Source organism: Heterodontus francisci, chromosome 33 (assembly GCF_036365525.1).
Source record: "Heterodontus francisci isolate sHetFra1 chromosome 33, sHetFra1.hap1, whole genome shotgun sequence".
In the NCBI taxonomy this organism is placed as follows: Eukaryota; Metazoa; Chordata; class Chondrichthyes; order Heterodontiformes; family Heterodontidae; genus Heterodontus; species Heterodontus francisci.
In genome coordinates, this window is record NC_090403.1 from 56,298,380 (window position 1) to 56,322,668 (window position 24,289).

The 24,289-nt window shown below is 46.5% G+C and overlaps 2 protein-coding genes across 2 annotated transcripts in view; one reads left to right on the forward strand and one right to left on the reverse strand.

The window, feature by feature from the left end:
* Positions 1 to 24,289, forward strand: part of smarce1 (SWI/SNF related, matrix associated, actin dependent regulator of chromatin, subfamily e, member 1) — a 490,930-nt gene that overhangs the window by 168,299 nt on the left and 298,342 nt on the right. The window lies entirely within an intron of this gene.
* LOC137348251 (cholecystokinin-like) overlaps positions 306 to 24,289 on the reverse strand; it is a 96,867-nt gene continuing 72,883 nt past the window's right edge. The window contains exons 3-4 of the mRNA XM_068013662.1: positions 2,694 to 2,909; positions 306 to 433 (exon numbers count right to left, since the gene is read on the reverse strand). Coding sequence (XP_067869763.1) covers positions 306 to 433; positions 2,694 to 2,907 — 342 coding nt within the window. The 5' untranslated portion in view covers positions 2,908 to 2,909. The remainder of the gene's footprint in view (positions 434 to 2,693; positions 2,910 to 24,289) is intronic.

The following is a 24,289-nucleotide window of genomic DNA, read 5'->3' on the forward strand; positions in this document are numbered from 1 at the left end:
CCCAACAAGCGCACAGGATCACATATGCTCAGTCAGTAACTCTGAACACAAAGTGTGGTACACAACACTTACACTGTTTATTAAAACAACCAAAAAATATCAAATTCTGAGTAAAATCAACACCAATAAACCTTCCAATAATTCTTAAATGGATCAAAAATCTTTTTCTGCATTATTTGGAGAATGGGTTTATATCTGAAACAGTGACTGAAATTCCGAGCTCACTTTGTTGCTTCACTGGGTGAATGGTTTCCTAGAATTACACATGAATATTTTTTCTCAATGATGACGGATCTTGCGTTTTTTTAGGAGTCCAGCTCATACTCCTCGATGCTGCGCCTTCCAAAGTCCATCCAGCCTGTGTAATCTCGGTCATGCATTTGGTGCAGGACGTCTCGTAGCTGATGCCGGTCAGCCTGGTTCAACAGTCCAGCTGTTTGAATAAAAATAACAATTAGACTTTCTTGGCATTTTCCCTTCCTATTATCTCCCCTTTTCTAAAGCTACTGACTCTCACTGGGGTACAATTCCACACACACTGACTCTCACTGGGGGTACAGTTCCACACACACTGACTCTCACTGGGGTACAGTTCCACACACACACTGACTCTCACTGGGGGTACAGTTCCACACACACTGACTCACTGGGGTACAGTTCAACACACACTGACTCTCACTGGGGTACGGGTTCCACACACACTGACTCTCACTGGGGTACAGTTCAACACACACTGACTCTCACTGGGGTACGGGTTCCACACGCACACTGACTCTCACTGGGGTACGGGTTCCACACACACTGACTCTCACTGGGGTACAGTTCCACACACACACACTGAATCTTGCCGGGGTATTTTTCTGTGCACGACCCTCTGGTACCATACCCAAATCATCATCAGTTACACGTGAGTCTAGACAAGTGATTCATGGTGAGCTATTTGACCATGAGTGAAATCAGTCCTGAGCCTAGTCCACCAACATGCATCACCTTGGAGAGAACAGGAGGCGTTGTGTCAGTTGGGGCTGGGTTACTGGGTCAGGATAGTCTGGGCTCAGTTGTAGATGGATATTGATTCAAAAGAAGATTATACTCACAGACATTTATAAGTAGCCTCAATCTCCTTGCACAGAAGACGAAAGAGAGAGGGAAAAATACCCCAGAAGGCAGCGAAGGATTGTTGCTGTGGGACATTATCTGCTGGTCGTTTGTTTGTGGACCTTGGCTGTGCACCGGATCAGGCTGAGTGTGATGCTCTACGCAGTTGAACAGTTAAATATCCTACCAATGCTCAGTCACACACAGGAGGCAGATTGTTCAGAAGCTTTGTGTTCTAGTCAACCCTGAGCTACACCTCTGATTCCACACCCTCTCATGACAAAAAGCATTAACTCCACTGCCTCCTTCACTGCCCACCTGCTGTTCCAACCCTCAAATATGTTATTAACAACCTTTTGACTCAGTTCCCCGACTACTCTCCTGGCCAGTCTCCCATCCTTCAACTCCATAAACCTAAGCTCATCTCAAACTTTGCTACGCATGATCTACTTGCACCAAATCTTAACCCCTCAGCCTTGCTGCCCAATGCTTCCCAATCCTTATCTCTCCCTTGCTTAACTACGTCCAATCTCTAAAGCTGCCCCCGGCTCCTGTTGTTCATTATCCCATTTCTTTGACCTTCCAATGGCCACTGTTCCATCAGCTGCCTAGCTCCCACCTACTGCAATTCCCTCCCTTAAACTCTCCACCTTCCTCTCTTCCTTTAAGACCCCCTTAAAAAAAAACTTGCATTTCTATCATGCCTTTCACTACGTCAAGACATCCTGAAGCATTTTACAGCCAATGAATTGTTGTAATGTACAAATGACAGGGTGGATGTGGAAAGGATGTTTCCCCTTGTGGGAGAATCTTGAACTAGGGGTCACTGTTTAAAAATAAGGGGTCGCCCATTTAAGACAGAGATGAGGAGAATTTTTTTCTCAGAGGGTCGTGAGTCTTTGGAATTCTCTTCCTCAAAAGGCAGTGGAAGCAGAGTCTTAGAATATTTTTAAGCCAGAGGTAGATAGGTTCTTGATAAGCAAGTGGGTGGAAGGTTATCGGGAGTAGGTGGAAATGTGGAGTAATCAGTTCAGCCATGAACTTACTGAACGGCGGAGCAGGCGCGAAGGGCCGAGTGGCCTACTCCTGCTCCTAATTCGTATGTTCATATGAATCACGACCTCCAATTTGTACATAGCAAGATCCCGCAAACAGCAATGACTAAATAATCTGTTTAAGTGATGTTGGTTAAGGGATAAATATTGGCCCAGGACACAGGGAGTACTCCCCAGTTCTTCTTCAAAGTAGTGGCCATGGGATCGTTTGAAGCCACCAGACAGGGCCTCGATTTAACTATCTCATATGAAATACAGCACCTCCGGCAGTGCAGCACTCCCTCAGTACTGCACTGTGACTGTCAGCCTGGGTTTATGTGCTTAGAATTACTCTTCTTATTACCTCCTTTTTTGGCTCGACATCCATTTTATTTCCTTGTGCCTATGTCAGCTGCCTGGAGGATACTGCTCTACATTAAAGGCGCTATGTAATTGTAAGATGCTGTCGTAACCCAGTGAGACTCAGCTTCTTCAGGAGAGAAGGGGAAAACATCTGCATAGAAACATATCTAATGTCTGTCTGAAGCGCATTGACTGTACCTTCTTGAATCTGGGGCAGCAGTCTGGATATCAGTTCCTCTGCTTTTAAAGCTGCAGCCCTGCGGCCCAGTGAACCTGCCCCATTGCCTGATGGGTACTTGCCGGTGCGCTCCAGAATAATTCCTCCGTTATTGTGAGGGCTGGAGAGTGGCTTCGACAGGCAGCCTGTTGCCAGGACAACCACTAGAACACTGATGTACACTGTGTTGGTCATATCTGCAAAATACAAAATTACATACAGACATCCAATCCAGTAACAGTGAATGGGCAAAACGGTGGCAAGTGGATTTCAACATATTCTGAGATCATCCACTTTGGGCCTGAAAAGGATAGAACAGGAGACTTTGTAAATGGCAAAAAGCTAGAAACACTGGAGGTCCAAATTGACTAAGAGGTCCATGTACATAGATCGTTAAAATGTCATGAACAGGTACAGAAAATAATCAAAAAGGCTAATGAAATGCTGGTCTTTATATCTAGAGCACTACGAGTGGCTTGAAGTTACACAACAACTATACAAAGCCCTGATTAGAGCACACCTGGAGTTACTGTGAGCAGTTCTGGGCACCACACCTTAGGAAGGAGAGACTGACCTTGGAGGGAGTGCTCAAAGGATTAAATTACAAGGAGCGATTACACAAACTAGGGTTGTATTCCCTGGAATTTAGAAAATTAAGGGGAGATTTGATTGAAATTTCAAGATATCAAGGAGAACTGATAGGGTGGATAGAGCTGTCTTGGTTTTGTAAGCCTTAATACTCTTGCATCATCAAAGTGGATCAGTCTCAGTTTTGAAATTTTCAATTGACCCCAGAGGTCAACAGCTTTTTGGGGAGAGAGTTCCAGATTTTCACTCCCCTTTGTGTGAAGAAGTTCTTCCTGACATCATCCCGAACAGCCTGGCTCTAATTTTAAGGTTATGCCCCCTTGTTCAGGACTCCCCCTGCCTCCACAGAAGGAATTCTCTCTCTCTACCCTCTGGGTAAGGTTATCAATGGGTATGAAAAAAGAGGGGTGGTTGGAGAGCCAGATTGGCCATGGTTCGATTGAATGCTGGAGCAGGCTCGAGGGGCTGAATGGACTACTCCTGGTCTGCTAATGTGTGTGTGGCCCTCCTGCAAACTCTTTCATTAATTTGGAATCATCAACTAGCATTGATATTATTCTTATCTTTCCTCCTTAGCTGCTGATTTATTTTTAAACTGGTAAGAGTGAAATCCCAGGTACTGCCAACATACAGATTACCTTTAATATTTTTATTGCCCGAATCTTGGAAAAAACATCCATGAGTGAGCAAAAGATGGAATGGCGACATGAGGAAAAACTTCTTCACACAACAAGTGTTAGGATCTGGAATGCACTGTCTGAGAGTGTGGTGGAGGCAGGTTCAGTGAGTGTTTAGGATCTGAAATGCAGTGTCTGAGAATGTGGTGGAGGCAGGTTCAGTGAGTGTTTAGGATCTGGAATGCACTGTCTGAGAGTGTGGTGGAGGCAGGTCCAGTGAGTGTTTAGGATCTGGAATGCACTGTCTGAGAGTGAGGTGGAGGCAGGTTCAGTGAGTGTTTCGGATCTGGAATGCACTGTCTGAGAGTGCGGTGGAGGCAGGTTCAGTGAGTGTTTAGGATCTGGAATGCACTGTCTGAGAGTGTGGTGGAGGCAGGTTCAGTGAGTGTTTAGGATCTGGAATGCACTGTCTGAGAGTGTGGTGGAGGCAGGTTCAGTGAGTGTTTAGGATCTGGAATGCACTGTCTGAGAGTGTGGTGGAGGCATGTTCAGTGAGTGTTTAGGATCTGGAATACACTGTCTGAGAGTGTGGTGGAGGCAGGTTCAGTGAGTGTTTAGGATCTGGAATGCACTGTCTGAGAGTGTGGTGGAGGTAGATTCAATCCAGGCCTTCAAGAAGGAATTAGATTATTATCTGAAAAGGAAGCATGCGCAGGGCTTGGGGAGAAGGTGAGGGAGTGGCACTAGCTGAATTGCCCCTTCAGAGAGCCAGCACAAACACAATGGGCCAAATGGCCTCCTGTGCTGTAAAAAATTCCATGATCTATGATTCTATGAGAGAAACTATTTCCACTGGTCGGGGAGTCTAGGACCAGGGAAACATAATTTAAAAATTAGAGCCAGATCTTTCAGAACTAAAATGAGGAAACACTTCTACACGCAAAGCTACGCACCAGTGAAGCATTTTTGAAGTGTAATTATGTTGTAATGTAGGAAATGCAGCAGCTAATTTGCACACAGCAAGATCCCACAAACAGCACTGAAATATAAAGGAACACATCATCTGTACTTTTAGGTGTTGCTTGAGGAATACATATTGGCCACAATACCTGGGAGAACTCCTTTGATCCTCTTTGAAATAATGCCATGGGATCTTTAACATCCAACTGAGAGCACAGAGGGGGCTTTGGTTTAACACCTTAGACAGTGCGGCACTCCCTCAGTACTGCCTCTCCAACAGTGCAACACACTCTTCATACTGCACCTTGGACTATGTTGTTAAGCTTTCAGACTGAGATTAGAACCCACAACCCCTGCCTCAAAGGCAAGCATATTACCACCTAGCCAGAGCTGACACTAACGCACAGCCCTATACTGCACCTAAAATGTTCTCCAGTTCCAAGAGAAATTTTGGAAAGGATGAAAATACCAGATGAAGAGAATAAACCTGCAACTTCTTGTTAGTGCTTCTTCATTCCGATTGTTGAACAACATCTTTCAACACTGGGAAAATGACGAAAGTAGAAGTATCAGGTTTACTGTCTATTCAAGCAAACACTCCCAGGGACAGGTATAGCGGGGGTCGAATACAGACAAAAGTTCCCTCTACACTGTCCCCTCAAACACTCCCAAGGAACAGCTGCTATAAATGTCTGTTTGTATGTTGAAGTTTGCATGTGTGGAATGGTACCCCCAGTGAGAGAGTCAGTGTGTGTGGACCTGTACCCCGGTGAGAGAGTCAGTGTATGTGGACCTGTACCCCAGTGAGAGTCAGTGTGTGTGGGACTGTACCCCAGTGAGAGTCAGTGTGTGTGGGACTGTACCCCAGTGAGAGTCAGTGTGTGTGGGACTGTACCCCAGTGAGAGTCAGTGTGTGTGGGACTGTACCCCAGTGAGAGTCAGTGTGTGTGGAACTGTACCCCAGTGAGAGTCAGTGTCTGTGGGACTGTACCCCAGTGAGAGTCAGTGTGTGTGGAACTGTACCCCAGTGAGAGCCAGTGTGTGTGGAACTGTACCCCAGTGAGAGCCAGTGTGTGTGGGACTGTACCCCAGTGAGAGTCAGTGTGTGTGGGACTGTACCCCAGTGAGAGTCAGTGTCTGTGGATCTGTACCCCAGTGAGAGTCAGTGTGTGTGGAACCTGTACCCCAGTGAGAATCAGTGTGTGTGGAACTGTACCCGAGTGAGAGTCAGTGTGTGTGGAACCCGTACCCCAGTGAGAGTCAGTGTGTGTGGAACTGTACCCGAGTGAGAGTCAGTGTGTGTGGGACTGTACCCCAGTGAGAGCCAGTGTGTGTGGATAGTACCCCAGTGAGAGTCAGTGTGTGTGGGACTGTACCCCAGTGAGAGTCAGTGTGTGTGGGACTGTACCCCAGTGAGAGTCAGTGTGTGTGGAACCTGCACCCCAGTGAGAATCAGTGTGTGTGGAACCCGTACCCCAGTGAGAGTCAGTGTGTGTGGAACCCGTACCCCAGTGAGGTACAGTGTGTGTGGAATTGTACCCCAATGAAAGTCAGTGTGTGTGGAACTGTACCCCAGTGAGAGTCAGTGTGTGTGGAACTGAACCCCAGTGAGAGTCAGTGTGTGTGGAACCCGTACCCCAGTGAGGTTCAGTGTGTGTGGAATTGTACCCCAATGAAAGTCAGTGTGTGTGGAACTGTACCCCAATGCGAGTCAGTGTGTGTGGAACTGAACTCCAGTGAGAGTCACTGTGTGTGGAACTGGACCCCAGTGCGAGTCAGTGTGTGTGGAACTGTACCCCAGTGAGAGTCAGTGTGTGTGGAATTGTACCCGAGTGAGTGTCAGTGTGTGTGGAACTGTACCCCAGTGAGAGTCAGTGTGTGTGGAACTGGACACCGGTGAGAGTCAGTGTGTGTGGAACTGTCCCCCAGTGAGAGTCAGTGTGTGTGGAACTGTACCCCAGTGAGAGTCAGTGCGTGTGGAACTGTACCCCAGTGAGAGTCAGTGCGTGTGGAACTGTACCCCAGTGAGAGTCAGTGTGTGTGGGACTGTACCCCAGTGAGAGTCAGTGTGTGTGGGACTGTACCCCAGTGAGAGTCAGTGCGTGTGGAACTGTACCCCAGTGAGAGTCAGTGCGTGTGGAACTGTACCCCAGTGAGAGTCAGTGTGTGTGGGACTGTACCCCAGTGAGAGTCAGTGTGTGTGGGACTGTACCCCAGTGAGAGTCAGTGTGTGTGGGACTGTACCCCAGTGAGAGTCAGTGTGTGTGGGACTGTACCCCAGTGAGAGTCAGTGTGTGTGGAACTGTACCCCAGTGAGAGTCAGTGTCTGTGGGACTGTACCCCAGTGAGAGTCAGTGTGTGTGGAACTGTACCCCAGTGAGAGCCAGTGTGTGTGGAACTGTACCCCAGTGAGAGCCAGTGTGTGTGGGACTGTACCCCAGTGAGAGTCAGTGTGTGTGGGACTGTACCCCAGTGAGAGTCAGTGTCTGTGGATCTGTACCCCAGTGAGAGTCAGTGTGTGTGGAACCTGTACCCCAGTGAGAATCAGTGTGTGTGGAACTGTACCCGAGTGAGAGTCAGTGTGTGTGGAACCCGTACCCCAGTGAGAGTCAGTGTGTGTGGAACTGTACCCGAGTGAGAGTCAGTGTGTGTGGGACTGTACCCCAGTGAGAGCCAGTGTGTGTGGATAGTACCCCAGTGAGAGTCAGTGTGTGTGGGACTGTACCCCAGTGAGAGTCAGTGTGTGTGGGACTGTACCCCAGTGAGAGTCAGTGTGTGTGGAACCTGCACCCCAGTGAGAATCAGTGTGTGTGGAACCCGTACCCCAGTGAGAGTCAGTGTGTGTGGAACCCGTACCCCAGTGAGGTACAGTGTGTGTGGAATTGTACCCCAATGAAAGTCAGTGTGTGTGGAACTGTACCCCAGTGAGAGTCAGTGTGTGTGGAACTGAACCCCAGTGAGAGTCAGTGTGTGTGGAACCCGTACCCCAGTGAGGTTCAGTGTGTGTGGAATTGTACCCCAATGAAAGTCAGTGTGTGTGGAACTGTACCCCAATGCGAGTCAGTGTGTGTGGAACTGAACTCCAGTGAGAGTCACTGTGTGTGGAACTGGACCCCAGTGCGAGTCAGTGTGTGTGGAACTGTACCCCAGTGAGAGTCAGTGTGTGTGGAATTGTACCCGAGTGAGTGTCAGTGTGTGTGGAACTGTACCCCAGTGAGAGTCAGTGTGTGTGGAACTGGACACCGGTGAGAGTCAGTGTGTGTGGAACTGTCCCCCAGTGAGAGTCAGTGTGTGTGGAACTGTACCCCAGTGAGAGTCAGTGCGTGTGGAACTGTACCCCAGTGAGAGTCAGTGCGTGTGGAACTGTACCCCAGTGAGAGTCAGTGTGTGTGGAACTGTCCCCCAGTGAGAGTCAGTGTGTGTGGAACTGTCCCCCAGTGAGAGTCAGTGTGTGTGGAACTGGACCCCAGTGAGAGTCAGTGTGTGTGGAACTGGACCCCGGTGAGAGTCAGTGCGTGTGGAACTGTCCCCCAGTGAGTGTCAGTGTGTGTGGAACTGTACCCCAGTGAGAGTCAGTGTGTGTGGAACTGTCCCCCAGTGTGAGTCAGTGTGTGTGGAACTGTACCCCAGTGAGAGTCAGTGTGTGAGGAACTGTACCCCAGTGAGAGTCAGTGTGTGTGGAACTGTACCCCAGTGAGAGTCAGTGTGTGTGGAACTGTACCCCAGTGAGTGTCAGTGTGTGTGGAACTGAACCCCAGTGAGAGTCAGTGTGTGTGGAACTGTACCCCAGTGAGAGTCAGTGTGTGTGGAACTGGACCCCAGTGAGAGTCAGTGTCTGTGGAACTGGACCCCAGTGAGAGTCAGTGTCTGTGGAACTGGACCCCAGTGAGAGTCAGTGTGTGAGGAACTGTACCCCAGTGAGAGTCAGTGTGTGTGGAACTGGACCCCAGTGAGAGTCAGTGTGTGTGGAACTGTACCCCAGTGAGAGTCAGTGTGTGTGGAACTGTACCCCAGTGAGAGTCAGTGTGTGAGGAACTGTACCCCAGTGAGAGTCAGTGTGTGTGGAACTGTACCCCAGTGAGAGTCAGTGTGTGTGGAACTGTACCCCAGTGAGTGTCAGTGTGTGTGGAACTGTACCCCAGTGAGAGTCAGTGTGTGTGGAACTGTACCCCAGTGAGAGTCAGTGTGTGTGGAACTGGACCCCAGTGAGAGTCAGTGTCTGTGGAACTGGACCCCAGTGAGAGTCAGTGTCTGTGGAACTGGACCCCAGTGAGAGTCAGTGTGTGTGGAACTGGACCCCAGTGAGAGTCAGTGTGTGTGGAACTGGACCCCAGTGAGAGTCAGTGTGTGTGGAACTGGACCCCAGTGAGAGTCAGTGTGTGTGGGACTGTACCACGTGTTCCAGCGTTTTCCGGAGCAGAAGAGAGATGTTTGAATATTACGAATAAAACATGAAAATGAAGTTTGAATCTCAGTTTCGCTGAATATGTTTTTCACAGATCTGAAAATTCTTATTTCCCGCCCAAATGGGACTCTTTTGCCTCCGTCCCGAACTCCCGCCCCCCTCTAACTCTGTAAAACTTTACTCAGTTGAGCCAAAGTCCTTTGAAAGTCCAGAGTAAAGCTGTGTCATGTTGGAAGTGATTGTAAAGCTCACCTTGCTGTCGGATGGGGAGTTGTGACTTGGTTCAGATCGAATCCCAACCCCTTCACGGTGTGTATCAAACCCTCCCTCCTCCCTCAGTTAATTCACACTCACCCCGAGCCTGGTTACAGATGGAGGTAGAGCAACTCAGAGATAACTGGATTGAAACAGGGAGAAAGAACGGAAACGAAAAGCAAAATATAACGACGAGAATAAAGAGAAAACCAAGTGAGGAAAGTAGAAATCAAGAGAGAAGGTGAGAAAATGAGAGGAAAGTGAGTTTGTTCTGCTCACCCGCTCCGCTCGCTGTCGCTGTCGCTGTCGCTGTCCGTGGTGCTGATCTGAAGCTGGGCTCCGCTCGCTGTCGCTGTCCGTGGTGCTGATCTGAAGCTGGGCTCCGCTCGCTCTTCAGTCTAGTCTATCTGTACACCTTTTATACAGCCCTGAACTCACGTGTCTCCTGTAAAACACAGGGGAGGCTAAATAAATAAATAAATGTCAAAAGGAGTTCTCTGCGTCATTTGGGCTTCAAATCCCTTCCGAACTCTCTCAACATTTATATAAAAAAAACAGGAGATGAGCGCTGTCAAGAGATAAAAACTGTTTATTAATCTTCGGCAGATAAGTTTAGATTTAGCCAGTGTGTGTGGGTGCGAGGTGAATGATAGTGTGTGTTTGTGTGAGTGTGAGATAGTGTGGACCAATGATAGCCTCTATCATTAGCTCATGGGATCCAGGGCAATTTGGCAAATTGGATCCAAAATTGGCTTCGTGGCAGGAGGCAGAGGGTGATGGTCGAGGGTTGTTTTTGTGAGTGGAAGCCTGTGACCAGTGGTGTACCACAGGGATTGGTGCTGGGACCCTTGCTGTTTGTAGTGTACATTAATGATTTAGATGTGAATATAGGAGGTATGATCAGTAAGTTTGCAGATGACATGAAAATAGTGAGGAGGAAAGCCTTAGATTACAGGACGATATAGATGGGCTGGTAAGATGGGCAGAGCTGTGGCAAATGGAATTTAATCCCAAGAGTGAGGTGATGCATTTTAGGAGGACTAACAAGGCAAGGGAATATACAATGGATGGTGGGACCCTAGGAAGTACAGAGAGTCAGAGGGACCTTGGTGTACTTGTCCATAGATCACTGAAGGAAGCAGCACAGGTAGATAAGGTAATTAGGAAGGCATATGAGATACTTGCCTTTATTAGCTGAGGCATAGAATATAAGAGCAGGGAGGTTATGATGCAGCTATATAAAATGCTAGTTAGGCCACAGCTGGAGTACTGTGTACAGTTCTGGTCACCACACTATAGGAAGGATGTTATTGCACTGGAGAGGGTGCAGAGGAGATTCACCAGGATGTTACCTGGGCTGGAGCATTTCAGCTATGAAGAGAGACTGAAAAGGCTAGGGTTGTTTTCCTTAGAGCAGAGAAGGCTGAGGGGAGACATGATTGAGGTATATAAAATTATGAGGGGCATTGATAGGAAGAGACTTTTTCCCTTAGCGGGGGGGGGGGGGGGGTCAATAACCAGGGGGCATTGATTTAAGGTAAGGCGCAGGAGGTTTAGAGGGGATTTGAGGAAAAAAATTTCTCACCCAGAGGGTGGTTGGAATCTGGAACACACTGCCTGAAGGGGTGGTCGAGGCAGGAACCCTCACAACATTTTAAAAGTATTTAGATGAGCACTTGAAATGCCATAGCATACAAGGCTATGGGCTAAGAGCTGGAAAATGGGACTAGAATAATTAGGTGCTTGATGGCCGGCACAGACACGATGGGTCGAAAGGCCTGTTTCTGTGCTGTATAACTCTATGACTCTTTGCTGCTGCTCTGCTTGTGGTCAGCGAACTCAGCACAGGCTGTGGACTGAACCTGGAACTTTCCTAGTGTGTATGGCTCAGCACCACATTGGGCCAAGCATCTATGAACTAAGCCACTGAGCAAACTGAGCATGAATTTCATTCATTCCCAGCCACTGGCAGCTTGGTCTCGACATTGCACTGCTTCCACAGCAAAGGGCAGTGATATCACTTCCCCAGATGATGCTTCATGGCCTGCATCCAGCACAGCCTCAGTGAGCATCATCAGATTGGCTCATCACAGCAGTGCTCAATGGGTTCAGTGGAGGTCTCAGCTTGGGAACTCTTCGGGATTCCCACTGCTTGCAAAAACACAAAGGCCTTCACTAGCCCCATCTGCTGACTGAAAGGCAATACCTCGATATGGTGTATGTTAGAGTTATGAAGGGGTGGTGAGGAACTTGGTGAGTTGTCTGTCTCGCTCTATTGGTAGCATTCTTGCTTTTGAGTCAGAAGGTTATGGGTACATGTCATTTAACCAAGCACACACAGCAGGAAACTGATGGAATTGGATTGACTGCCTGTTTTATAGCCCAAAAAATGTTACTTTTCAATTCAATACCATCAGTTAGTTTAAAATTACCAACTTGAGCACCAAGCCAATACAGTGCAGTACTGAGGGAGGGCTGCACTGTCAGAGGTGTTGTCTTTTAGATGGGATGGTAAACTGAGGTCTTGTCTGCGCTATCAGGTGGATGTAAGTGATCCAATGGCCCTATTAAGGGAGGCAGTGGTATAGTGGTAATGTCACTAGGTGAGTAATAAACACCCGGGCTACTGTTCTGGGGACATGGGTTCAACTCCCACCATGGTAAAGCTTAAGTTCAATTAATCTGGGAATTTAAAAAGCTAGTCTAATGGTGACTGTGAAACCGTTGTCGATTGTTGTAAAAACCCATCTGGTTCACTAATGTCCTTTAGGGAAGGAAATCTGCCGTCCTTACCTGGTCTGGCCTACATGTGACTCCAGATTCACTGCAATGTGGTTGACTCTTAAAATACTCTCTGGAATGGCCTAGCAAGCTATTCCATTCTAGGGCAATAAATGCTGGCCTAGCCAGTGACACTCACATCCCACAAATGAAGAAAAATGGGAAGAAGTGCAGAGGAGCTCTCCCTGGAGTCTTGGGCTAATAGTTATCCCTCAACTAACATCACTAAAACAGATTATCTTTACCTCATTGCTGTTTGTGGGATCTTGCTGTGCACAAATTGGCTGTCATGTTTCCTACATTACAACAGTGACTGCACTTTGGGATGAACTGAGGATATGAGAAGAACTAATGAAATGCAAGCTCGTTTTTCTTTGTAGTTCTTTTAAATGCCTATCACCACTAGTCAGTCTGTTACAAAGTGACAATGAGGCAGTGCTGGTTGGCAGTGTTGGTTGGCAGTGTTGGTTGACAGTGCTGGTTGGCAGTGTTGGTTGGCAGTGCTGGTTGGCAGTGCTGGTTGGCAGTGCTGGTTGGCAGTGTTGGTTGGCAGTGTTGGTTGGCAGTGTTGGCTGGCAGTGTTGGTTGGCAGTGTTGGTTGACAGTGCTGGTTGGCAGTGTTGGTTGGCAGTGCTGGTTGGCAGTGTTGGTTGGCAGTGTTGGCTGGCAGTGTTGGTTGACAGTGCTGGTTGGCAGTGCTGGTTGGCAGTGTTGGTTGGCAGTGTTGGTTGACAGTGCTGGTTGGCAGTGTTGGTTGACAGTGCTGGTTGGCAGTGTTGGTTGGCAGTGCTGGTTGGCAGTGTTGGTTGGCAGTGCTGGTTGGCAGTGCTGATGGAGCATTGAGGGTGATTTGTATTTTTCCAAGTTTAGCCCAGTCTGGTAATTAATTGAGGCCACCATTAATTTTGACAAAATTTGTTGAATTAAATCTTATGCAAAGTGAACACTCCAAATATAAGTTCCTGAAAACCTCCTTCTTTGACCTAAGCTTTCGGTCACCTGTCCTAATGACTCCCTCTTTGTGCTCTGTCAAATTTTGTTTGACAATGCTTCTGTGAACGACATTTTACTATATTAATGGTGCTATATAAATGCAAGTTGTTGATGCACGTACCAGGAATAATGCATTATGGCCCCATAATATTTGAAGCACGTTTCATTTATCTGTAAATGTTTGTTTTCACTATTCAATTTGATATACTCTGCCTCATCTTGCATCCTAGAAACTGTGCAAAGCCCAAATTATTCTAAGCTCTCCTCTACCCAGTCTTCCAACATCCCCCTTTTTACCTCATTCCTTTCCTACCCAATGAACTAGAGAATGTAATTCTGGAGTTAATGAATTTCCCTGGAGTACAGAAAGAAATTCCAACTGTTAATCAGGGAGAGTGAGGGCACATGACTGCACACACAGCAATTTTCTCTGGTAATTGGACATGTTTACTGCCTTTACCAGATTCTCAACATTGCAGTGAAGGGATTAGAGGCACAATCCCATGCTTATAAAAAGAGAGACTAGGATGTGGAGGGAGGAGATGAGTTTGAGGGATAGACAGAGAGAAATACAGAGAAAGAGACGTGCTCGTTGTGTATTTGTACCTATGCGGGTGTCAAGGTTGAATCAGTAATGTGGAGGACTCAGCCTGTAGCTTTCAGTGGGTTTGAGAGCTCAGGTCTATACTGGGCTTTGCTGATTTCAGCCAGGGCGGCTGGTATTATAGCTGGTGTCAAGTACAGGAAGCAGGGCGGAGGCTGCAGTTACATACAGAAAGCCACAGTGGGAAGCTAGATAAGTACATGAGATAGAGAGGGATAGAAGGATATACAGAAGGGGTGAGATGAAGTAGGTGGGAGGAGGCTCGTGTGGAGTTTGGCCAAATGGCCTCTTCCTCTGCTGTAAATTCAACATCATTTTCTGGTAAATACAAGTGTAGATAGGTGAGGGTAGAACTGACCTCAGCTTCGATGTCCCTACAGTTGAATAGCCTCAAAGCACTCACTGTCTAGGTTAACATATGAAGAATGGGAAGACACTATAGAGTCCCGCCAAGTTCAGGAGAGGAGTGAAAGGAAACATGAAGGAGAAAAAAAATCAATGTTAAGAGTATAATGTGATATAGAATCAAGGCGGGTAAATGGAGTTAAGATACAATCAGCTATGATCTGACTGAATGGCAGAATGTGCTCAAATTGCTACATAGTCTCCTCCAGTTCCTATGTTCATAGGTGGTGCTCAATAATATGGAATCTCTCTCCTCTCTGTCTCTGTTTTAGTCTTTCTCTCTGCACTTATAAGTCGTTCTTAGTGTTTTTTCTCTCTCCTTCAGTGTTTTTCTCTTTCTCTCCATTTTTCTCTCACATTCATCTCTCTCACTATCTTTTTTCCTGCCTGTGTGTCTTTGCATTTCTTTATGATTCTACCATGATCTTGTCACTGTCTCTCTCAGCATCTTTATTTTTCTCTGTGTGGCTCTGCATTTCTCTCTGTCTCTCCCTCAAACTCATGTCCCCCTCCCCACCCCAGTCTTATTTTCGATATTTTAAGGGGGTAGTTTAACCCCACCTGACTGGTGGAAATGCTGCAGCAGCAGGAGCAAAGTGATCGGGCTTTGTTTAAAAAGGGAGCGAGGGATAGACCGAATAATTACAGGCCAGTCAGTCTAACCTCAGTAGTGGGCAAATTATTGAAATCAATTCTGAGTGACAGGATAAACTGTCACTTAGAAAGGCACAGGTTAATCAAGGATACGCAGCATGGATTTGTTAAGGGAAGATCTTGTTTGACCAACTTGATCGAATTTTTTGAAGAAGTAACAAGGAAGATAGATGAGGGTAGTGCAGTTGATGTGGTCTACATGGATTTTAGCAAGGCTTTTGACAAGGTCCCACATGGCAGACTGGTTAAAAAAATAAAATCCCATGGGATCCAGGGAAATGCAGCAAGGTGGATACAAAATTGGCTCAGTGGCAGGAAACAAAGGGTAATTGTTGACGGGTGTTTTTGTGACTGGAGGGCTGTTTCCAGTGGCATTCCGCAGGGCTCAGTATTGGGTTCCCTGCTTTTTGTGGTATATATTAACGATTTGGACGTAAATGTAGGGGGCATGATCAAGAAGTTTTCAGATGACACAAAGATTAGCCGTGTGGTAGATAGTGAGGAGGATAGCTGTAGGCTGCAGGAAGAAATTGATGAACTGGTCAGGTGCGCAGAAAAGTGGCAAATGGAATTCAACCCAGAGAAGTGTGAGGTGATGCATTTGGGGAGGTCAAACAAGCACTGTCACAAATACAATGAAAGGACCAGGTCTGGCCATCATCATGCATCATGTTTGATGTCACATTCTGGTGCAGAGTGTGCATAACTCGCAAAGATCACATGCAGTCCTCGCCACTGTGGCCCCACTTTCTCTTTCAGACAGAGCTGGTGGACAGATGATCCCAGAATGGATTCTTAGCCAAACCAGAGGATGTTAAATTTGTAATCCAGAATAGGATCTGAACTCAATCTCCTGACCTTGGAGTCAAAAATGCTACTAACTGAAGTCAACCATTCATATTCAGAAAAATAGAAAAACTGTTTACAAATAGCCATTGGATACAAATCCTTTAACAAATAGGCATTTAATATAAACATTACAGGATGAAAATAAAGTATATAACCAATTTGGGCTCAATTTGATACAAAAGCAAAAAATGTGGCAACATAGCAGGTTAGCTGTGACAAAGCAGACAAGTTAATGTTTCAGACATACAATCCTTGTTCACAACTGATGTCTTGCTGCAATTATACAAGGCCTTGGTGAGACCACATCTGGACTATTGTGTGAAGTTTTAGTTTCCTTATCTGAGGAAGGGTGTTCTTGCTATGAAGGGAGTGCAGCGAAGGTTTACCAGACTGATTCCTGGGATGGCAGGACTGACGTACGAAGAGAGATTGGGTCGATTAGGCTTGTATTCGCTAGAGTTTAGAAGAATGAGAGGGGATCTGATAGAAACCTACAAAATTCTAACAGGACTGGACAGACTAGATGCAGGAAGGATGTTCCCAATGGCGGGGGAGTCCAGGACCAGGGGTCACAGTCTAAGGATAAGGGGCAAGCCATTTAGGACTGAGATTAGAATTAGAATTAGAATTAGAACATTACAGCGCAGTACAGGCCCTTCGGCCCTCGATGTTGCGCCGACCATCTGACCTACACTATTCCATTTTCATCCATATGTCTATCCAATGACCACTTAAATGCCCTTAAAGTTGGCGAGTCTACTACTGTTGCAGGCAGGGCGTTCCACGCCCCTACTACTCTCTGCGTAAAGAAACTACCTCTGACATCTGTCCTATATCTTTCACCCCTCAACTTAAAGCTATGTCCCCTCGTGTTTGCCATCATCATCCGAGGAAAAAGACTCTCACTATCCACCCTTTCTAACCCTCTGATTATCTTGTATGTCTCTATTAAGTCACCTCTCCTCCTCCTTCTCTCTAACGAAAACAACCCCAAGTCCCTCAGCCTTTCCTCGTAAGACCTTCCCTCCATACCAGGCAACATCCTAGTAAATCTCCTCTGCACCCTTTCCAAAGCTTCCACAGTGAGTGGTGAACCTGTGGAATTCAATCGTTAAATATATTCAAGAAAGAGTAAGATATAGTTCTTAGGACTAAAGGGATCAAGGGATATGGGGAGAAAGCGGGAACAGAGCACTGAGTTTAGATGATCAGCCATGATTGTATTGAATGGCGGTGCAGGCTTGAAGGGCCGAATGGTCTACTCCTGCTCCTATTTTTCTATGTTTCTTGCTTCTATGTTTCTATGACCACTTGATGGCTCGTCTGCTGATGTTTGTGCAGGACTTCCCATTCAATCAGTTACAGTTCCTGCTGATAATTGCCACTGCTCATGAATGCCACGGATCGGCTGGGAACTTAACCACACAGATTTTAAATGAGTAAATGTATCTGCTGAAATAAGGGCAGGAGAATCTCTGTATAAGTTACAGTTTTCATCCATTGAACTTGCCAGCATATATTTTTAGAAGATTCCCCCCATTTTTGCCCATGTTTATGTGACAAAATTTGCTTTATAATTTCTAAAAAGGAATATAGTAATAATGAATTCACCCCCCAGGAGATGGGAAAGTGCCCAGTAACTGCTGGTCACTGCTAATTGAATTAACAGTGAAACGTGCCCACTTAATCTGGAGGAGTTAAAGAACGCAGATTCACTTTGTTCAAACTACAAAGCAAACTTGCTGAATTATCAAAGCCCTTCACCTGGGCTAGTCTCGCCAATTAAATGTCTCTGGACCCAATGCAACAAAAGCAAAAAAAAACCACTTAAAAAGAAGTGGGTTTAAAATGAAATAAACATGATCTCTCCACGCAAAGCAAAACTAGATCCCTGTTGGTGAATTCATTCAGACTATAATGAACATAATGAGTTCTATTTGCTGCAAATTGTACGTGGGTCTTCATACTGCCACATCAGATCCTTATGAGATGCTCATACTGTAGGTTATTTGTGATCAAGGTACAAGGACTTGAGACTTTTACATGTTTCTCCCTAACAAACCAGAGGCCACTAACAAAATCCCAAGCTCCTGATGCATCAGTTAAAACTCCAGTTGTTTCAATTACTCATGATGGCCCCCTGGATAACTATGCAACTTGGTTGGGAATTCAGCTGCAGTGCAACAGGATTCCTGCCAATAAAAGGTGTTTCAATCCCTGTTCAATTAGCCAGGGACCCCCAATCCTGCTCATTATCCCCTTGTGCAAAGTGAATGTGAACAGATATCCAGCCCTACAACCCTTCAAAATAGCTGTGCCCCTCCAATTCTGGTCTCCTGCTCATCCTCGATTTCCTTCACTCCACTATTCTAGCCTTCAGTTGCCTAGGCCCTAAGCTCTGGAATTCCCTCCTTAAACCTCTCCACCTCTCTCTCCTCCTTTAAGACACTCCTTAAAACCTCTATCTTTGGCCAAGTTTTGGTCACCGATCTGAAAATCTCATGTGGCTCGGGGTCAAATTTTGCCTGATTTCACTTCTGCCTTGGAATGTTCTATTATGTTAAATGTGTTATATAAATGTAAGTCACTGTTGTGATACATTTCAGAGTGGAATAGCTGTTTGACACTCTTGACACACATGAGGTAATGATGCTCATGAAGGTATATTTATCCCAGGGTGAATTAGTGCTTCAAGGGGCAAGAGGTGAAGGTTCAAAGGAGAAAAAGCACTGTAGGAAATCTCACTGCCTTCCAATGAACAGTGGGTAATATTTATGGGGTTTGATTTGTACACTGATTGTACTATATTAAATGTAATTATTTTTCTCTACACAGATCCTAGAAGGGGAAAGCATTATGCTTAAAGACCACCCAGCTGTCAATCTGGAACAATTGTTGAATCATCAGATACCCACTAAATAGGTATCAGTACTTCATAAAACACACAGTCCATCAATCCAGCAGAGTGCAAATTGAAGCAACGATGGAGGGGGAGATGTAGAAAATCCTGCAACATGATGAGGGACCTCGGGTTATCTGTGGATGGTTGTGAGGGGACAGAGAATTATCCATTCCGGGTCGGGAGGGAAACCTAGCTGTAAACAGATGGTCCACTGGAATCAGAAATACCAGCAGACAAAGTAAACTCCATAACACAAAAGTGTTGTAAGAATGTGTGGGGAAGGGCAACAAATTTGAAGAAAAATGTTGCTGCAGACCAAGATAACCATTGCCAACTATTTCACACTGCTATAAATGGGTAGCTCTGTCAATAGTATCACACATTATATATGTAGTACTACCAAAGACATCACAAAGCCTGTGCTCTTGGGATAGACTTTTACATATAAAGAGTACTGGAAATCTGGAATTGTCTCCCCAAAAAGCTATGTCTGCTGAGGGTGGGGGTCAATTGAAATTTTCAAGGCTGTGATTGATGCATGGTTGAGGTACTTATTGGCCAGAATTTTACGCTGGTTTGTGGGAGGACCTGCCTACCAGCCAAAACGTCAGGGGTGAGCCTGCCTCCGCCCGGCCCGGGGAGCCAGGCCAGTATTTTGCAGTGTTCCAGTGAACATCAACGCAAGCTCGAGGAACAGCATCTCATCTACCGATTAGGCACACTACAGCCTGCCGGACTGAACATTGAGTTCAATAATTTCAGAGCATGACAGCCCCCCACTTTACTTTCATTTTTAGTCATTTTGAGTTATTTTTTCTTCCTTTTTTTTACATTCCTTTTTACATTTTTTACAATCTTTTTTTGCATTTATTTCATTTCATCTTAGTTTGTTCAGTTTGCTTACCCACTGTTTTTTTCAGGTTGTTTTTCTTCAGGTTTGCACTTGCTGCTGTTCAATATTCAGTGTATTCACACCTAATCTGTACTAAAGCTTTGTCTTTCAACACACCATTAACATATTGTTTGCCTTTGCTCCGTGACCTTTTGGTCAGCTATGTGGCCTGGTCCAATCTGCACCTTCTCCTTTGTTATCTCTTGCCCAATCCCCACCTCACTTGCTTATAACCTGTGACTTTTCTAATATTTGTCAGTTCCAAAGAAGGGTCGCTGACCCGAAACGTTAACTCTGCTTCTCTTTCCACAGATGCTGCCAGACCTGCTGAGTGATTCCAGCATTTCTTGTTTTTGTTTCAGATTTCCAGCATCCGCAGTATTTTGCTTTTATTTTACACTCCCCAGGCTCCCCAGCTCTCAGTCCCAGCAGAGCCATCGGGAGTGGTGGCAACTGCTGGGACTGCACCCAGCCAACAGCAGGATCATGGATGCTGGCCTGGAAAAAAAGGTAAGTCTCTGGGGCCATGCCGGGGACAATTGGCTAGGTGCCGGCGAGGCAAGGGGGTCATTTGGGGGGGGTTGTGGTGGGGAGTGTTGTGCAGTGGGAAGTGGTGGGGGGGGGGGGGCGCGGTTGGGGCTTCAGAGGCAGCCCTCCATGGGGCACAGGGTGCCCGATCAGGAGGACTCACCCCCACCCACCCTGCTAGGAGGCCGCATCTTAAGGGCCTTGATTGGTCTGGGGCAGGTGGGCTGTTTCTCACCATCACCACCCCTTGTAAAAATTGCTGCAGGGGTGGGAGGGCATCGGGAACAGTCCCCCCTGCCCCCCATTCAATTTTACAACCCACTCCACTCCGACACTAGCCTGGTCCTGTGGGGCGGGGGGAATTGTGGTGCATCAAATTACAGCCAATGAGTTCTTTGCATCTGCCTTTACCAAGGAAGAAGATGTTGCCAAAGTCATAGTGAAGGTGGAGGCAATTGAGATGCTGGATGGACTAAAATTAGTAAAGAGGAGGTATTAGAAAGGCTGGTTGTACTTGAAGTTGACAAGTCACCAGGACTGGATGAGTTGCATCTGAGGATGCTGAAGGAAGTAAGGGTGGAAATTGTGGAGGCACTGGCCATAATCTTTCAATCTTCCTTCAATACAAGAATGGTGTCAGAGGTCTGGAGAATTGCAAATATTATACCCTTGTTAAATAAAGGGTCTAAGGATCAACCCAGCATCTATAGGCCACTCAGTTTAACTTCTTTTAGAAATGATAATCAGTGACAAAATTAACAGTCACTTCGATTAGTGTGGATTAATTCAGGAATGCCAGTATGGATCTGTTAAATAACTTGATTGAGTTTTTTGATGAAGTGACGGAGAGGGTTAATGAGGGTAATGCAGTTGATGGAGTGTACATGGACTTCCAAAAGATATTTGATAAATTTCCACATAATAGGCTTACCAGCAAGGTTGAAGCCCATGGAATAAAAGGGGCTGCAGCAGGATGGATACAAATTTGGCTGAGTTACAGGAAACAGAGTAATGGTGAATGGTTGTTTTTCAGATTGGCATATAGTGGAGTTCCCCGGGGTCAGTAATAGGACCACTGCTTTTCTTGATCTATATTAATGACATAAAGTTGGGTGAACAGGACACAATTTCAAAATTTGCAGATAGCACAAAACTTGGAAGTATTGTGAACTGTGAGGAGGATAGTGATAAGAGGACATAGGCTGGTGGAATGGGTAGATAAGTGGCAAATGAACTTTAACGGAAAGAAGTGTGAAGTGATTCATTTTGGTAGGAAGAATAAGGAGAGACAATATAAAATAAAGGGTACTATTCTAAAGGGGGTGCAGGAACAGAGAGACCAGGGGGTATAGGTGCACAAATCATTGAAGGTGGCAGAGCAGGTTGAGAAAGTGGTTAAAAAGGCATTTGGGATTCTGGGCTTTATAAATAGAGGTATAGAGTACAAAAACAAGAATGTTATGATAAATCTGTATAAAACAGATTTTTGGTTTGGCCTCAACTGGAGTATTGAGTCCAATTCTGGGCACCACACTTCAGGAAGGATGTGAAGGCTTTAGAGAGAGTGCAGACCAGATTAACGAGAATGATTCCAGGGAAGAGGGACTTCAGTTACGTGGATAGATTGGAGAAGCTGCAGTTGTTTTCCTTAGCGAAGCAAAGGTTGAAAGGAAATTTGATAGAGATGTTTAAAATCATGAGGGGTCTAGGTAGAGTAGATAGGCAGAAACTGCTCCCGTTGGGGTCAGGGTCGAGAACTAGAGGACACTGATTTAAGGTGAATGCCAAAAGAAACAATGGTGACATGAGGAAAAACCTTTTTTATGCAGTGAGTGTTTAGGATCTGGAATGCACTCTCTGAGAGTGTGGTGGAGGCAGGTTCAGTGAGTGTTTAGGATCTGGAATGAACTGACTGAGAGTGTGGTGGAGGCAGGTTCAGTGTGTGTTTAGGATCTGGAATGCACTCTCTGAGAGTGTGGTGGAGGCAGGTTCAGTGAGTGTTTAGGATCTGGAATGCACTGACTAAGAGTGTGGTGGAGGCATGTTCAGTGTGTGTTTAGGATCTGGAATACACTGTCTGAGAGTGTGGTGGAGGCAGGTTCAGTGAGTGTTAAGGATCTGGAATGCACTGTCTGAGCGTGTGGTGGAGGCAGGTTCAGTGAGTGTTTAGGATCTGGAATGAACTGACTGAGAGTGTGGTGGAGGCAGGTTCAGTGAGTGTTTAGGATCTGGAATGCACTGTCTGAGAGTGTGGTGGAGGCAGGTTCAGTGAGTGTTTAGGATCTGGAATGCACTCTCTGAGAGTGTGGTGGAGGCAGGTTCAGTGAGTGTTTAGGATCTGGAATGCACTGTCTGAGAGTGTGGTGGAGGCAGGTTCAGTGTGTGTTTAGGGTCTGGAATGCACTGTCTGAGAGTGTGGTGGAGGCAGGTTCAGTGAGTGTTTAGGATCTGGAATGCACTGTCTGAGAGTGTGGTGGAGGCAGGTTCAGTGAGTGTTTAGGATCTGGAATGCACTCTCTGAGAGTGTGGTGGAGGCAGGTTCAGTGAGTGTTTAGGATCTGGAATGCACTGTCTGAGAGTGTGGTGGAGGCAGGTTCAGTGAGTGTTTAGGATCTGGAATGCACTCTCTGAGAGTGTGGTGGAGGCAGGTTCAGTGTGTGTTTAGGATCTGGAATGAACTGACTGAGAGTGTGGTGGAGGCAGGTTCAGTGTGTGTTTAGGATCTGGAATGCACTGTCTGAGAGTGTGGTGGAGGCAGGTTCAGTGAGTGTTTAGGATCTGGAATGCACTCTCTGAGAGTGTGGTGGAGGCAGGTTCAGTGAGTGTTTAGGATCTGGAATGAACTGACTGAGAGTGTGGTGGAGGCAGGTTCAGTGTGTGTTTAGGATCTGGAATGCACTCTCTGAGAGTGTGGTGGAGGCAGGTTCAGTGAGTGTTTCGGATCTGGAATGCACTGTCTGAGCGTGTGGTGGAGGCAGGTTCAGTGAGTGTTAAGGATCTGGAATGCACTGTCTGAGCGTGTGGTGGAGGCAGGTTCAGTGAGTGTTTAGGATCTGGAATGAACTGACTGAGAGTGTGGTGGAGGCAGGTTCAGTGAGTGTTTAGGATCTGGAATGCACTCTCTGAGAGTGTGGTGGAGGCAGGTTCAGTGAGTGTTTAGGATCTGGAATGCACTCTCTGAGAGTGTGGTGGAGGCAGGTTCAGTGAGTGTTTAGGATCTGGAATGCACTGTCTGAGAGTGTGGTGGAGGCAGGTTCAGTGAGTGTTTAGGATCTGGAATGCACTCTCTGAGAGTGTGGTGGAGGCAGGTTCAGTGTGTGTTTAGGATCTGGAATGAACTGACTGAGAGTGTGGTGGAGGCAGGTTCAGTGTGTGTTTAGGATCTGGAATGCACTGTCTGAGAGTGTGGTGGAGGCAGGTTCAGTGAGTGTTTAGGATCTGGAATGCACTCTCTGAGAGTGTGGTGGAGGCAGGTTCAGTGAGTGTTTAGGATCTGGAATGAACTGACTGAGAGTGTGGTGGAGGCAGGTTCAGTGTGTGTTTAGGATCTGGAATGCACTGTCTGAGAGTGTGGTGGAGGCAGGTTCAGTGAGTGTTTAGGATCTGGAATGCACTCTCTGAGAGTGTGGTGGAGGCAGGTTCAGTGTGTGTTTAGGATCTGGAATGCACTGTCTGAGAGTGTGGTGGAGGCAGGTTCAGTGAGTGTTTAGGATCTGGAATGCACTGTCTGAGAGTGTGGTGGAGGCAGGTTCAGTGAGTGTTGAGGATCTGGAATGCACTGTCTGAGAGTGTGGTGGAGGCAGGTTCAGTGAGTGTTTAGGATCTGGAATGCACTCTCTGAGAGTGTGGTGGAGGCAGGTTCAGTGAGTGTTTAGGATCTGGAATGAACTGACTGAGAGTGTGGTGGAGGCAGGTTCAGTGTGTGTTTAGGATCTGGAATGCACTGTCTGAGAGTGTGGTGGAGGCAGGTTCAGTGAGTGTTTAGGATCTGGAATGCACTCTCTGAGAGTGTGGTGGAGGCAGGTTCAGTGTGTGTTTAGGATCTGGAATGCACTGTCTGAGAGTGTGGTGGAGGCAGGTTCAGTGAGTGTTTAGGATCTGGAATGCACTGTCTGAGAGTGTGGTGGAGGCAGGTTCAGTGAGT